Raw genomic sequence first — 17,054 nt, 5'->3', positions numbered from 1 at the left:
CTATCCTTTCACTACTCCAGCCCAATCACGCTTAACTCTGGAGTTCTAAACGAATGTGTGACGAAAAATGTAAATATAACTTTGGTGACATAGACAGCCAAATCAATTCTCTTAAGCCTTTTCATATATCACAATTCATATATCACAATTCGGGATGTTATATAAACTTGATACAGTTTGCATCAAGAGGTTCTGGTTCTCATTTTTTTAAGAAAAAGTTGTAACTAGATATTTAGAATTTAGCTAGGAAAATGAGGTACTTGATGATTACTAGACTGATGTCATGTACATATTATTGTAATCTCCATACAAATCTTTGACCAAATATAATATATTTATTCCAAATATGAACATTCAACTTCAAGTCACATAACCAACACCTACAGTACAATAGTTCACATCTATTATCAGACCAGCCGATGGTCGTTGCAGTTTTTAGAACCGTCTCCGCCGCCGCTTCCCAACCCTCTGGTTAGGAGATGAGCCGGTGTACGGAGTTGAAGAAGATATGTCCGGAACAAACACTGACTGATGGTCAAAATGTTTAGGCCAGTTTAGACCAGAAGCTGTTGGTGGAGAATGGATCTGTGGAACTGCCCATGATGTCTCACCTCCCAAGCAGTTGTTGTTATCTTCTCCATCTTCTTCTCCAGATCTCATCATGGAAGAACTGTCTGAATCTCCTCGTCTACTAGTATCAGCCTGAAAAAAAAAATGAATACAAAAAGACAAAATGAAGACCAATCTTTACTTGTTACCATATCGGACCTAAAAGAAACGATTTTTTAAAAATTGATCTAGGTGTTCAAAAAATCGGTCTTAACGCATGTCTAATCAATACTCTCATGTCTAATTACGGCCTAACAATTTCTCGAACACTGCTTGTTACACACACTAATGATAACTAATTGTTTACCTTAGATGATGAACCGTTATTCTCCATGTATTCATAGCTCTGATCAAAGTCCGTTAATCCGAAAATCTCCTCTAATTGCCACTGACCAGTAGCTGATCCACTGCTTGCAAAAGGAAGCTTTGTGGAAATGTGATCACTGACTTTAGTTTCCGGTAAACCCACCTGATGATGATCAAAGTCCATCTTCTGAGGCTCAGATGTAGGTAGTGTAAACTGTTTGGTCTCCATGGCTTTATCATCATTAGATGCTGGTGATGATGATTTTGTAGAAGGACCTGTGTCTATAGCTTCAAGACCAACTCTTATCCCAGTCAGAAGAAACCTCTGGTGAGCTGAGACATGAGGGTTCACAGTGTGGATTGCCACATCGCATTTCCGACATAGTAAAGCTCTGTCTTGCAGACAAAAGAAGAATCCAGAAGCTTCCTGTCAAGTTCACAACACGAAACACAGCATAAAACAGAGCATTAAACAGAGCAATGACCTCTCTAAACATATAAAGGTTCAAACTTTTTATAACAAAAGCCAATAACTCAGACGAACTTTTATGTCAGAGCTTAAAGACTCAAAACTTTTGAGATGCAAGAGAGATGAGTTCAGACCTGACAAATGTCGCATTTGGGTATGGAAGAGGAAGAGACAGAGAGAGGGACTCTCTGGTGTTTTTCAGCGAGTTTATTAGCGGCGTGAATTTTCTCATCGCAAGCCCAACACAACGCAGCTTCATCGGCGCAACATAGCACCGCCGCTTCCGCCGCCTCGCAGACGTTGCACTTTATCTTCATCCAAGAAAACCAAAGATTCAAATCTTGAGAAAACGAAACTAATCCTTTCGTTTCTTTGATTTTGTTGTTTCGCTTGTGGATTGCTGTCGGAGACTTGATTTGTCTCCTCAAGACTATGAGGTTTATGGTTTTAAGAAACTCTTACGTTCTAATTTGTCTGAAGGACTTTTTCAAAAAAAAAAAATTTGTCTGAAGGAGAATTTTCTGATAAATATTTTTTCTGGTCAAAATGAATTTATTTATAACTTTCTGATTAAAAAAATGTTTATTTGGATTCTAAAGAAAAATAATTTTACAATATCAAGATTATATTCATACACGTATTAATCGACAGTCAGAATCTTAATCAACCAATCATTAATAAGGTCCCAATTTGAAAATAAAAATAATAATTTGTACATTCGAATTCTAGATTAGTCGTTGGCCTTTGAGGAAAAATATCATATAAATTAATAGATTAGTAAAATAATAAATAGTGGTGGGTGTCTAGCACAGTATATAAGCGGTGGGCTCGAAAAGAAAATATGAAGGAGTTTAGGGGATATTTTTTAGACATGAGTGAACACTGGGAGTACACGTGGCAGTCTAAGTACATGTGTCTTAATTGCAGGAGACCATCTTAGCTGTAACTTGCAGAGTAAACACATCTCTATATCACTTGAATTTTCTTGTACTCATGCTCAGAATATCTACTGTTTGCATTTTACAATCTACATAATTTGAATACTATAATGATGGGATGATAACGAAATGTTTACAAAGAAAAATATCCAGCCTTATAATGTCAACATTATATTCAAACACGTATGGTTACGCAAGCCATAAACAAATCAATCAACCAATCATTAATAAGGTCCCACTTTAAAAAAGATTTCTCCAAAATCAACAATTTGCACGAGAAAAGAGATTATTCTAGGTAATTAATTTATTTTTATTCAAGAGGATCAGGCACATCCACGTTCTTGGTTCAAGAAAGATAGCTACTGAATCAAAGAATCAACGAATCTTTCGGTCCAAGGAACCTTTGCCATAACTATCTACAGACAAGTGAGTTGAAAGCTGTCTCTCAATGCACCAACTCTTTTAACTTTAATGAACACATTCTAGTACCTTGATCTGATCTGAGTAAAGCCTTGAGACAAGAACACGTTTAAAACCGGCGCATCAGATGATATCTCGATTGTATCGCCGAGCTGCACGTTGTAGTTAACCTGACAACCGTCGATGTAGATAGTTCCATGGTCTGAATACCAGTTAACTTCCAAGGATTGGTCCGGTTTAAACGCTGAATGCATTTGAGAAAGGGTTGGAACGGGAGAGATGGGCTCTCTAACCATAAACTGTAGATCACGAGACAACATAGGCATCAGGAACCCACCTGCTGACAGCATTGCTGCAGTTGACCCAGCTGCTGTGCAGACTCTTAGACCGCTCGAGCGGCAGTTTACTGTCTTTGGATTGGTATCACCATCTTTGTTCTTTATCCTGCGCATGTTGTGAAAACATTGGTACATAAAATTACTAGAGAAGGTTAATGTATAAACCAGTGTTCTAAAAATCTGTTTAGGTGGCGCCACCCATATAGTTCAGGTATAAACGAAAAGATTCTTTTAACAAATCGGTATAGGCGTTCCTAGACACTTGCCTAAACAATAATACTCTGTAAGGCGCTAAAAATTGTATACTTTGTGATTCTAAGAAACTCTTACTTGAACGAGAACTTTGAAACAGCGGCAGGGCATGGGTGTGAGATCAGAATGTCATTAAGTGCGTGTGAAAGAAGAGGTTCTGAGTTTAACTTTACTGATATTCTCGATACTTTGGAAGGAACTACTCTGCCAAACAAAATGTCATCTAGTACCTGTGAAACAAATAGCGCTGAATATTCAAAACCGATTCAAGTAACGAATAGGGCTATTCCTCTATCAAGCTTACTTATTTACCTGTTCAAAGTTCTCAACTGTTGCAGCACAAAGATGACCAGTGCTTCTACTAGCGTCAAACTGATCACTTAGTTCTTCCACCTGTAGTTATAAACAATAATCCTCAATAATCGTCTAAATACGGCCTAGAGATTTCTTGAATATCGAGAAAAAACAGAGGCTAAAAGACCTCGTGAGCTTGTGTTGGGTCAGAGTTGACTCCAAGAACAGGAACAGAATCGTCTATAAAATGACTAGCGTGCAAGAGGGTGCCATCTCCACCAACGGTGATGACCATATCAACATCACGAATGGGATGTGATAAGTCATTACGTGCGATGGGTTTCCATTCGACTGGCTTCTTATTTAGTATCTCCTGACAAAAGGTTATAGCATCCCTGTGTACTTTGCACCTGCTCTCTAGATACTGAAGAACCTAAACAACAATAACAACATAAAAAAAAACATGAGATAGGAAGCCACGAGACCCGAGATGGAAACTTTTCTCAAACAAGTTCTTTGTAATCAACACATCTTGTCATCACATTGAGAATAACCAAAGATGGAAACTTTTTTCTCAAAGGGGACACGAAGGAAGCAGAAAGATTTGTAATTTACGTTATTACATAGAGTTCACAAGACCCAACAAGAGTTTATCATCACGACATTATCAAAACGTTACGGTCATGTTCTCTCAGGAATTACGTCGAACATTTTCAATTCGAAACGAAATAAACGTGATCTGGCTAGAAAAACTTCAAAATCTAGCTGACACGAGGAGGGCGATACCTGATGATTTTTGATGAGCGAGACACCATCTGTTTCAAGGAATGGGTACAGATCAACCGGTTTCAATAGAAGTAGAAGCTTCCTGATCGCCATTCTCCTTCAATTAATCTCTATAGACAGAATGAAGATGACGATCTCCATAGGAGGACCCTCTTATGTGAGTGTGTTTCTTCTTGTAAGTTTGGCAAAAGATTTAGGCGCAAATACAAGGTCGGCCCATCACTACTCTACTAAAGTGGCCCAATTACTCGGATCCAAATATTTGAGATGTTTGGGTATTCATTAATGGTATTGGTTCCATGTCAAATCCTAGGCTCCTAAACGGTACTATTCAGATCTAAACCTGGTCCCCGACGTTTTGCCTATCAGGAACAATCCTTACTAGGATCACATCATTCGAATCGAGTGGGCAGTTCTTTAAACATTGTCCGGTCTAGAATCTGATCTTGAAGTGGGGTTAGTTTTGAAATCGTACCGGACCGGTTAGGATCCACGTGTTTTCATAATGGTGAGACCGCCACTATTGCCGAACCGAACCTATGAATTTGACCTAGAGATATCAGAATTCACGTGATTGTCTCTGATTTGACCAAATGTAGTAAGACATATCTTGTAGTTTGTCCAAAAATATTTTGCTTGTTTTTTTTTTGTAAACTCATATTTTGCTCGTTTATAAAAACATTTGTGTGTGTGTGTGTATATGATTTGAATGAGACAAAAATAAGTAATGTGTCTAAGATAAGAAAACTATACCTAACATAATACAGACAAATTATGGTGGATTGTACGAGAACCACTGAACCACATGAAAACAATTACCCATCCATGTAATTATGTGCATGAATAAACTACTCTTGTCCATGTTGTCATACGTACTGGTGGGTTTGTGCAAATTTAAATTACTTTATCTTATTTGTTAACATGAAAATAAGTAAATAACTAATAACCACATCCATGTAAATATGTGCATGGATAAACTACTCTTGTCATACTGGTGGATTTGTGAAAATTTAAATTGTTTTTTTTTATTTATAAAAATGATATAGACATAACTGTGTTAAGATTCGACACACCAAAATATGATACAAGCCAAGAAAAATTGGCTTTTATAGAATTTTTGATCAAAATGGAAAATATTCGCCTGTTCGAATTATTCGCCAAAGCACTTGACTACGATCTTTCTATTACTCTATTAGTATAAAGTTATCTTTATTGTTATGCTAAGCTCAAGCGTCTTGGACTAATAAGTTTTTTTTTTTGGAGAAGGGGCTGTCTTGGACTAATGAGTTAGGTAATCCTGGCTCTATCCCATATGGTTGGAACGGAACAACAGATTACACAACAACGTCTCCTCTTCACCATGTGACCTTGTTCAAACAACTTGACAGGCAAATCAAGGATACAATCCTTGCAAGAAGGAACAGGAAAGCCTTCACTGGACACTTGCGTCAGTGGCTGGCTAACGAGTAGGCAGTAGCGACCTGGTTCACCTCTGTTTGATACCTGTTATAATTCAGGATTTTACCATGTTTTTTATCATTTTTGCCATGGTTCTTCCCTGTTAGCTTAAAATCTTTTTTTTTAAGCTTAAAATCTTTGTACCACACAAACCGCGATCATTCTCGTAATGCAATTCATATTCTTAGCAAAAAAAGCTTGCTCTGTAATAATCTCAAATCATATATATGATATAATTCGTTGTGCTGATGAATGATTTTTCCTATAAAAATCTTCAGAAGCTGGCAAACAATATTAACTTCTTTTTTTGCTTTTGTTAGAAAAGGAGGCAACCAAAAAGGTTTTAAGAACTAGAGTAATAATTTAAACCTAGCAACGCTACGTGCATGGAAAGATCAGACTAGAAACAGTGACAATTCTCTAAGAGCATCTTTATTGCAATAACTCTTAAATGGGGTTTTAGTCAATTTTTTAATATTAAAATTAAGTTAAGAGTTTATGTTAAAAAACACCTAATTTTAGTTTTCTAATAGTAGTTTTTTAAGTTAAGGGTTCTTAAAAAAAATATTAAACATTTTCATAAACCAAATGATTAGGATCAAAGATAGAACAGGGAACATGGTACAACAACCATCACAACTCACACATCATATCCACCAAAGTCTCTTTAGGAAAAAAAACAGAACAAGAAACAGGAGAAACCAAACCGAGTCACTCGACTCTATGATTGTTTGTTCATCATGGCAGATGATGATGATCCCTGCATATGAGAGCCTGAGCTTCTCCTATGCGACTGCAGATGTTTTAATCTTCTACTGAGGATACCTATATATTTTCTGAGACGATACCTGTCTGAGTTTGTGAGAGACAATGGAGGGTTCAGAATCAGCATTGGTGCTTCCACTAGAAGGAATACCATCAAACGCACTGCTTTTGAGTACTGGTTTCCAGCCTTCTCTATCTCTCCCATAACCTCCTTAACCTGCAGAACAAAGCCACATCCACAAGTGGGATTAAAACTTTTATTTAATATATGACGATGAACATAAAATACGAACTGAAATTATCTGAGATCCTAACCTTTTGCTCCAACAACATCTATCCAAATACAAGTTCTATTAATTGAACTCTTACATTGAAATCTTCCTGCGCAACTTTTGTGAACCGTCTGCACAAAAGCCAACATAAGAAGAAGTGAGACACAACCATAAATGACTTAATGACAAACCAAAAGCATCAGACTCTAATAACCTTAGATAAATATTGGTTGTGGGGTTTCCTAATTCAAACTGCAGAGCAAGAAGTATATCAGCTGCCATCTTCGCAATCTCTTGCTTAGTGTAAGTGTTGTCTGTTATGTAACAGAAGTCTTCCACATTTGGAGGTAATATCTCTTCATACTTCCTACAAAAAACGCATACATAAGCCAAAAGAGATGCAAATAAACAAATACCAAAAAAAAAAAACTTAAAAAGATGTTGCTTACGAGGCAATAAGCATAGAAGAAACTCCCAAAAGCTGAAGCTTTTGCCTATTAACAATCTGAAGAGACAAAAATCTGTCGATGTAGGAGACATCGAGGTAAAGAGTGTAGGAGAGAAGTTTGTACTCTTCAGCAACTTCAACTAACCAATCAACCAAAACTCCTCTCATATTAGGTGTTACATCTTTCTGCGCCTTGTCTATATAATCAATCAAAGGCCTTGACTTTTCCTTACCTGATTCAAAATTTTCAAACCAAAATCAATTCTTTTACAAAAGACCCAGATCGAATTTCGAAATCGAGATTGTGAATTGAGGAAGCTAACCTCTAATTGACAGAGATAGACGAAGATTCCAGTGACATAGGGAGCACACATCTGGGGATCGTCAGATCTAGTCACTACAAGAAAACATAATCTTAACGAGGGCGGTTTTCCTCGTGACTTCGTCGTAAAAGAGACTTTACGACGAATTAGCGAGGAAACACGTTTGTTCGTTACTCATCCGTCGTAACAGATATTTCCTCGCCAATTCGTCGTAACTTAGCGAGGACAATGTTTCGTCGTAAAGACGAAGCACATCATTTCGTCGTAAAGACCACGTAAATATTCCACGTAAGGAAGTCGCTATATTTCCTCGTAAATACCTCGAAACGAGTTCCTCGTAAACTACACGTAAATACCTTGAAAGTGTTTCCTCGCAAAATACATAACTACCACGAAAGTATTTTCTCGTAAAATACTCGTTTATCTTTTCTCGTTATTTCCTCGTAAATATTTTCTCGTAAAATACTTGTTTATTATTTCTCATCATTTCCTCATAGGGTTTCCACGTAAATAGGTCGTACATTAGCTACGAATTTACTTCGTTTTTATTATTTTACAGAATTTTAAAATATAATTAAAAAATAATTAAAATTATTTAATTTATTAATAAAATTATAATTTAAAATAAAAATAAATCAATGCGAAAATATTTTATATATAAATAAGTTTTGAATTTATAATACAACAACCAGAAAAAAAGAAAACTAAGGGTCGTTCATCACCTGGTAGAATTCATCACTCCTCCTCGTAACATCCGCCTCGTTATGTACGTCGGATGACTCGCCTCGAATGGGATGTTGTTGTCGCTTGTTCCTCAACATGGACTCCCATTCCGGATTTGTGGCCGCTATAACGTCCAAAAAGCCCTCGACTCCACCCATACGAGATTTTGTCGCGGCCAACTCGTCACGCAGCTCAGTGACTTCATCATCCCGTCGCTGACCATAAGACGATGTCGCTCTCGGAACATCGTTGACGGAACCAATCCCCAACGTCCCTCCATTTTTTTTAGGGACAACCTTAAAAACAAAAAATAAATATTGTTAGTAAAAATAAGTTATATTAAATGAATAATAAAAAATGAAATTTTTGAAAATTTACCTCCTCATAAATCTTATCCACTTCAAGTGTGGATAAGGTGACGGGTAATCCGTCGGTAGACTGCTGGGTCTGGCGGTCTTCAACCCGAGCAACCACGTCGTTGTAGATTTGCTCGGACTTGCCATCTACAAATACGCCCGCCTTGTTCTTGTGGGTCCTCTCGTAAAGTTCTATAAGAGACGGGACATCTCCCATCTCTTTAGCCTAAAAAACATTTAAGAAAGTTAGAATAAAATATATATATTAAAAAAATTATTTAATAAAATATTTAATTACCATTTCCAAACGGACACCGGCGTGGGGTTTTTGGCCCGTAGTGTGAAGCATCGGCCCATTTCCGTGCTCATCGACCGTGTTACGGGAGTTAGAACAAGACTGGGCGATTCTAATGGAATCAGGAAGACGCCAATAACGGATGAGGCCATCCCACACATCCGTGGTGAGCTCAGCGGGTTTGCCACGCTCATATCCCTTCACGATCCAGTCACCCTTCCAGTTGGAGACTGTGTCCAACAAGCGAACTTTCGCCTTCGCGTTAAAATTCTTCCTCACCCTCTCAGTGATCCCCAAGGCCCAATTATATTTTTGCTGTTGGAAAAAATAAATTAACAATTAGTTTTTTAGAAAGTATATATATAAATCATGAAAAAAATTAAAGTATATATAATTAATTAATAGAAACTTACATCGTAAATTTTGAACCACGTCTTTCTGACATAGTGAGGCGTCTTACTCCAGGTCGGATGTGCCATGGAGAAGTAACCTTTGATCGTGTCGGTTACGTCCGATGCAAGACAGTTGTCAACCCCCCACCTGGAAAATACAAATTTAAAATATAAATTATTTTTTAATGTTATGAAAAAAATTTAAACGAATTAAAAAAAAAAATTAATACAACATACCACAAAGTTCCGTCCGGTCGGTCGGGGTCGATGACTGGTAAACCTTCTCTGCCTCGCAGACGGAGAATGTCCTCTACAGTGTACTGCGAGTAAGGAGCACTCGGAGGCACCATCAAATCGGGATGAATATCGGCGGCCATCGGAGGTGCCATCGGAGGAGGCACAGGAGCAGGCATCGTCGGATGAGCCATCGGGGAAGGCACATGAGGAGCCGATGGTGCACTAGAAGAAGTAGACCCAGAGACTCTCTGAGTGTACTGAGTCTCGGGGACAGTCTCCTGACCCGAAGAACCGGGAGCTGAAGAAGAGGCCGGGTCTAAACGACTACCCGGCTCACCGAAGATCTCTCTGTAATGGGCAGTAAGTCTTCCTTTTCGAACCTGGGAAAAAAATTAAATTTTTAAAATTAACATCAACAGTATATTTCCCAACATTATCCACCTAATCAACACTAAATAACATAAAATCCGTAAACCTATCTAAATTCCCTATACTAACCACCTAATCTATCCTAAACTAACCAAATTAGAGAGGAATTAGAGAGGCTTACCATTGCTACGAAATGGAGAGGAAGTGGAAAGGAAGTAGAGAGGAAAGAATGAGTGAGCGCTCGGGGGTATATATAAGATTACATATCATCGCAAATTCCTCGTAAGGTTACGACGAAATAGCGAGCAGTTACAAAGGCCCGTGTTTTTCTGTACGAGGAAATTGCGAGGAATCACAAAGGCCCGTGTTTTTATATACGAGGTATAAACGACGATTTTGCTTACGTGGAATTAACGAGTCTTGCTTTCCTATAAATATACCCACAACTCTCATTCTCAAACCACACACAAACTCCCAAATCACACCCTATCTCAAATCACACTCCTCAGCAAAATCCTATTCAAATTATAAATATTTGAAAAAATAGGAAAAGGAGAAGATATTAGAATTCATGTGGGCGAGACTTACGTATTATAATTGCTGGAAGTCTTGCGACATGTTAATCTGGTATTTTTCTCTTTTTCCTTTTTATCTAGTTTTTACACTACGAGGTATTTACGACGATTTCTGCTTACGTGGTGTTTACGACGATTTCATCCTACGTGGTCTTTACGACGATTTGCGCTTACGTGGAATTAACGAGTGTTCTGTTTAAATCCTTTTACGTGGTGTTTACGACGATTTCTGCTTACGTGGAATTAACGAGTGTTATGTTTAAATCCCTAAAATCCGAAACCCCAAACCCCAAACCCCAAACCCTAAACCTGAAACCTCAAACCCCAAACCCCAAACCCCAAATCCGAAACCCCAAACCCCAAACCCCATATTCCTTATTTTCTACTTCATATATTCCAAACCCCATCTTTATTTTTAAATTTCGTCGTTATTTCCTCGTTGGCTTACGAGTCCTTTACGACGATTTCTCATACGTGGTATTTACGACGATTTCATCCTAAGTGGTCTTTACGACGATTTGCGCTTACGAGGAATTAACGAGCCCCGCGTTCTTTATTTTTATATTTCGTCGTTATTTCCTCATTGGCTTACGAGTCCTTTACGACGATTTTTACTTACGTGGAATTAACGAGTGTTATGTTTAAATCCCTAGAATCCGAAACCCCAAACCCCAAACCCCATATTCCTTATTTTCTACTTCATATATTCCAAACCCCATCTTTATTTCCATTCCAAACCACAATTCCCACATTTGCTTATTCATAAAACAAACTCCCACATTACCTTATTCATAAAACAAACCCCACATTACCTTATTCATAAAACAAACTCCCACATCTTATTCATAAAACAAATACATCAATCGGATACATCGACATTCTCGTCATCACTAGAAACATCATCATTTTCATTAAACTCGTCTTCAACAGCTTCGTCTGTGGCATCATCAGTAAGATCTTCGTACTCGTGATTATACGGATCAATGAGAAGGATGTCATCAATTTCTTGTTCAGGTTCCTCGACTTCATTTATTTGTTCTTCTTGCAATGGTAGTTCTTCTCCACTGATGATTCGTCCTCGAGGTGTAACTTTGATCACTGCTAACCAATTTATACCTGAATCTCTCATCCGAGGGTATGGAAGGAAGCTAACTTGGTCTGCTTGTGAAGCTAAGATGAAAGGCTCGAATTTGTTGTACCTTCGTCCACCGTTGACATCAACTACACCGAATTTGTTAGACCGAACACCTCTGTTGACGACGGGGTCGAACCATTCACATTTGAAGAGGACGCATTTCAGCTTCAGTATCCCTGGAAATTCGACTTCAATAATCTCAGTCAAGATCCCGTAGAAATCTGTTTCCCCTTTCACACATATTCCATAGTTACTGGTCGCCCGCTGTCTACCATACTCATATGTATGAAAAGTATAGCCTCGTGTGAAATACATCTGTGATGTGGTGACCTTTACAAGTGGAGATTGAATTACTTCGTGTAACCACTTAGGATAATCTGCATCGTCGTCGTCATAATCAACCTGCAAAATAAAGAGAATGTTAATGAAATACAGATCATGTATGAAAAAAGAGTTTGAGTTAATACCTGATTCCGCAACCACTTAATGAAGTGTTGATCTTTCCTTTTGTCTACGTCACTTGTGGATATACCAGGAAATGTTTCTTCGACTTGAGAAACAAATATGCTGTAAAATCACATTTTATAGGAATGAATCTCTCGCAATTATATAATTAATTATACATGTATGTGTTTCGAAGTGTCAATATATGTTACCTTTCAAAATAACGCATCAATGGATCCTCGCAATTGAGTAGAATATAGGTGTGTGCACTATGAGCGTCTTGTTCACTCGACCACCAAACCTCTTTAGACTTCCCACCGAGTCGCCCAATCTGGCTAAAGATGTCTGGAACACCAGCAACTGCATATGTTGGCGCAACACCACCATCATCATATCTTCTTGGAGCTCTTCTCCGGGTACGTACTTTTGACGCAAAGTAGTACGATGTGAAGTGAGAAACTTCTTCCGTCAAACTTCCAGCAATTATAGAACCTTCAACTTTGGCGAGGTTCTTTGCTTTTCCCTTCAAATATTTCATGGCTCGCTCATACTGATACATCCATCCGTAATGTACAGGTCCACGAAGCAATGCCTCATATGGGAGGTGGACAGCTAGATGCTCCATGACGTCAAAAAATCCGGGAGGAAATATCTTCTCCAAGTTGCACAATAAGATGGGAATGTTCTCCTGAAGCTGTTCCACAACTTCTTCTTTAAGAGTGCGTGTGCTCAGATCCCTGAAAAATGCTCCAATGCCTTTTATATTCCAAAAAAAATTAAACACATTGTTAGTCATATATTATTTTGCAAATTAGACCGTTATAAAATTATTGTGATATAATACACTACGTACCTGCAAGTGCTTCATGTACGTTTGTTGGAAGTAGCTCCGCAAATGCAAAGGGCAGTAGTCGTTGCATAAAGACATGACAATCATGACTCTTCATCCCGGAGAACTTTTGACCCTTTTCAACACATCTAGAGAGATTCGAAACATACCCATCGGGGAACTTCACTTCTGATGCCACCCAGTTGAACAACACCGACTTTTTTCTGAAGATAATCTGAATATCGGAACGGGAACTTGTCCATTGCTTTTAATATGTAACTCGCTTCTTGAGCAAATATCCGGCAAGTCCAACCTCGATTTTATGTTGTCTTTTGTCTTCCCTGGGACATTCAATATTGTATTCATGATGTTCTCAAAGAAATTCTTCTCTATATGCATCACATCGAGGTTGTGGCGCAGAAGAAGATCCTTCCAATATGGCAACTCCCAAAATATACTCTTCTTGTGCCAGTTGTGATGAACACCGTAAGAATCAGGTATATTACGAGGGACATGCCAATTACCACCCCAACGAACTGTTTTGTTAGCTCCGTAGTAGTCGATTTGCGCTTCAATTTGTTCTCCAGTTAGATATGGAGGAGGAGTGTCTCTCACAACCCTTTTGTGCCTAAACAAATTCTTGTTTCTTCGGTAAGGATGGCCAATGGGAAGAAATCGACGGTGACAATCAAACCAACTTGTCTTCCTACCATTCTTCAGTTGAAATGCATCTGTCGTTCCATTACAATATGGACAAGCTAATCTCCCATGTGTAGTCCATCCAGACAACATCCCATAGGCAGGAAAATCACTTATGGTCCACAAAAGCATCGCTCGCATCGTAAAATTCGTCTTCGTTGAACAGTCATACGTCCTCACCCCTGTTGACCACAAATCCTTCAACTCTTTTATCAGTGGTTGTAGGAAAACATCCAGGGACCTTTTTGGATGGTTCGGACCAGGTATTAATATGGTCAAGAATAGCAACTCCCGTTGCATGCACATCTCCGGTGGCAGGTTGTATGGTGTAAGAAAGACTGGCCACAATGAATATTGTCTCCCTGACATTCCGAACGGACTAAATCCATCTGTGCATAGTCCGAGATACACATTCCGGCTATTGCTAGCGAAATCCGGATGTACTTTGTTGAAATGTTTCCAGGCTCTTGCATCTGATGGATGAGTCATCTCACCATCCGTCTGAGTATGCTCGGCATGCCATCTCATCTTTCCAGCAGTCTGCTCTGATTGATACAATCTTTTCAATCTGTCTGTAATTGGTAGGTACCACATCCTTTGGTACGGTACCCTATTACGTCCCCGTCCTTGCGGCTTGAATCGTGGCTTCTTGCAGAATCGACATTCTTCTAGCTTCTCATCATCTCCCCAATAGATCATGCAGTTGTCGATGCAAACATCTATCATCTCCGAAGGCAACCCAAGACTATAAACCAGTTTCTGAATCTCATAATAAGAATCAGCAGACACATTGTCTTCCGGCAAATACTCTTTAAACAAGTCCGCCCATTCGTTCATGCAACTTTCAGGTAGATTGTGATCAGTTTTAATATTCATCATTCTAGCAGCCAACGCCAATTTAGAGAGACCTGCTCTACAACCACTGTAAAGTTGTTGATTCGCCGCGTTTAACATTTCGTAAAACTTTTTTGCATCTATATTAGGTTCTTCATCTTCATCATGAGCTACAAATGCATCAGCTACCATATCATGAACCCTATCATAATCTACCATCTCCTCCTAATGGTAACTATGTTCATTATGCAAATGATGATCAACCGGTTCTTTTTCCTGAAAATTGCTATTACTACTACTAGCTTCGTTCTGATCATAATTAAAACCTTCTCCATGTTGAAACCAGATATAGTAATTTGGCGTAAAACCTCTATTTATTAAATGCTTCCAAACATTTTCACGGTTTGTCAGTTTCAAATTGTTGCATTTTCGACAAGGACAAAACATCTTACCACTTTCTTTGGCGAGCGGTGTTGAATCTGCTTGATGCATAAATGTCTCCAGCCCCGCAAGGTATTCTTTCGTCACTCTCCCGTTAGCATCTCTATGCATATACATCCACTTCCGCAACTCGTAAATAGTCCCGGAGCCAACCATTTTTTTTTCTTTCACGTTTTTTGTTGTTGGTGTGTTTAAAATGATGTTCAAACATCCATATTTATAGGAAATTTTGAATCTGGTAGTTGTAATTTTCCTATGAATTTATGACGAAAATTAATTAGGTGGAAAAAAAAAACGTGTAACACCTACAAAGTTGGTGGATTCAAAATTGCCTCGCTAAATACACGTAAATTATTTCCTCGTAAATAACAAACGAAGTTTACGTCGTATTTACGAGGAAATAGTATTTCCTCGTAAAAGACACATCAATTTACATCGATTTTACGACGAAATGCTTTTGTCGTTACTTTACGAGGAAATAACGATGACACTATTTCGCCACGTAAGTTTCTCGTAAAATCGACGTAAATTTACGAGGATTGTTTTTCCTCGTTAAATTTCCTCGTTAGGCTTCTGTTTTCTTGTAGTGAGTGTCGATGTCGGACTTTGATTCCTTTGGGACATTCGAATTTGATTTCTTCTTGCACAAGTTGGGAAGCTCACCGAGGATGACTCTCTTCTTCTTCTTGCTGTGACACGTGCACCGTAAGAGCCATCCCTCGACTCTCTTAATTGAGAGATGCCTCTTGTGTTTATTTCTTTATTTCTTTTCTTTTTAATTGTAATTAGTCTATGAAACCTAGTTAAGCGTCAGCAATAAACATGCTCTTAGTGGTGAAGAAGTCCACAATAGGTTCTCATTGTTTTTATATTATTATTTGATGCACTTTTTGTAAATAACTAAATTTTTTTTTGTTTTCAAACTAAACTAAACAAATGAAGAAGTACCACTTGTAAAATAAATATGTAAAAATGTCTTAATCAATTCTCTACCCTTATACGGTATTGTAGAACCTAAAATCTACACTAAGTATTTGATAGTGATCGGGAGTTTGATCTAGGGAAGACAAATAATGTAGGCAACGATATCCTTAGAACACAACGATATAAACAGTTTCCAGTAGGTAAAAATGAACACTAAGATTGGGATGAAAATAAGGTTGATGTATATGTGTAGCTCTCTCTAGGGTTTTCAGTGTGTCCATCTTCATGTCCGTTCTCCTTCCTTTATAGCGAGTCGACCTCGTGATCTTCGTAATTGCTCCGCGATCTCCGTAATTGCTCCGCGATCTCCGTGATTGCTCCGCGATCTCCGGGACCTCGAATTCTTCGTTTTCGAGCTCGATTGCTTGATATGGGCTTCAGTTCCTTACGGCTCATATCTTTGATCACGGCCCATTAATGCATTGACCGAAATTGGGTCCAACATTTGTCCCCCAGGGACTGGGTCTGTTGTTCGATGGTTCGTGTTCATGGGTACGTCTGTTGTTGGTTTTGGCTGCTTGATTTAGGAGTGTTGCTCGATGTCCTTGAAGCTTGCTAGGTAGCATATCCTAGAGTTCTTCTGGCTTCCTCTGATAGTCTCGACTCCTTTCGGGGTTGGAAATTTCAGGCATTGGTGATATGTTGAGGGAACTGCCTTCATGCTATATAGCCAAGGCCTCCCAAGGATTGCGTTGAACAGGGATGGACGGTCTATCAGATGAATTCTACGATTTTCCTAACTTCCCCAGCGGTTACCGCGAGCTCGATCGATCCGAGAGAGTAGGTGGTTTCTCCTGCGAACCCGATGAGGGGAGTTCGCTCTTGCTTTAGGAGTGGTTTGGTGAATCCCATTCTTTTGAACGCGTCGTAGAAGAGGACATCAGCTAAGCTTTTGGTGTCGATCATTACTCGAGATAGTTCGCAACCGCCGACATCGAGTCGTATTACGAGGGCGTCGTCATGTGGTTTGTCGAGATCTGCGATCTCATTTTCGTCGAATGTGATTTCATAGTCGGGGCCTTACAGGGGCTCTCTGATATCTTGTGAATCTGCATGATTTTAA

At 38.8% G+C, this 17,054-nt stretch overlaps 3 protein-coding genes across 4 annotated transcripts; all 3 read right to left on the bottom strand.

The window, feature by feature from the left end:
* Positions 1–244: 244 nt before the first annotated feature.
* On the bottom strand, positions 245–1,905 carry LOC106345845 (B-box zinc finger protein 22). Its single transcript, XM_013785036.3, has 3 exons — positions 1,519–1,905; positions 917–1,342; positions 245–702 (listed from the first exon to the last, which is right to left on the bottom strand). Exons 1-3 carry the CDS (start codon positions 1,699–1,701, stop codon positions 436–438), a joined length of 876 nt encoding a protein of 291 aa, XP_013640490.1. The 5' UTR covers positions 1,702–1,905; the 3' UTR covers positions 245–435.
* A 709-nt stretch (positions 1,906–2,614) lies between these two features.
* Positions 2,615–4,613, bottom strand: LOC106351009 (NADH kinase). The gene is made up of 5 exons (XM_013790825.3): positions 4,413–4,613; positions 3,814–4,059; positions 3,645–3,725; positions 3,411–3,562; positions 2,615–3,186 (listed from the first exon to the last, which is right to left on the bottom strand). The coding sequence occupies exons 1-5, from the start codon at positions 4,503–4,505 to the stop codon at positions 2,805–2,807; spliced, it is 954 nt and encodes a 317-aa protein (XP_013646279.1). The 5' UTR covers positions 4,506–4,613; the 3' UTR covers positions 2,615–2,804.
* A 1,812-nt stretch (positions 4,614–6,425) lies between these two features.
* LOC106351010 (putative cyclin-A3-1) lies at positions 6,426–8,324 on the bottom strand. Of its 2 annotated transcripts, none has more exons than XR_007319246.1 (5): positions 7,679–8,264; positions 7,357–7,588; positions 7,122–7,274; positions 6,951–7,038; positions 6,426–6,852 (listed from the first exon to the last, which is right to left on the bottom strand). XR_007319246.1 is itself a non-coding variant. In XM_013790826.3 (5 exons), exons 2-5 carry the CDS (start codon positions 7,521–7,523, stop codon positions 6,592–6,594), a joined length of 615 nt encoding a protein of 204 aa, XP_013646280.1. In that variant the 5' UTR covers positions 7,524–7,588; positions 7,679–8,324; the 3' UTR covers positions 6,426–6,591. The 2 variants fall into 2 exon arrangements, 1 of the variants encoding a protein (XP_013646280.1); XM_013790826.3 differs by having other exon boundaries at positions 7,005–7,038; positions 7,679–8,324.
* Between the last annotated feature and the right edge of the window lie 8,730 nt (positions 8,325–17,054).

Source organism: Brassica napus, chromosome C2 (assembly GCF_020379485.1).
Source record: "Brassica napus cultivar Da-Ae chromosome C2, Da-Ae, whole genome shotgun sequence".
NCBI lineage: Eukaryota > Viridiplantae > Streptophyta > Magnoliopsida > Brassicales > Brassicaceae > Brassica > Brassica napus.
The sequence above is the reverse complement of the archived record's forward strand: the minus strand, read 5'-3'. Positions and strand labels throughout refer to the sequence as shown.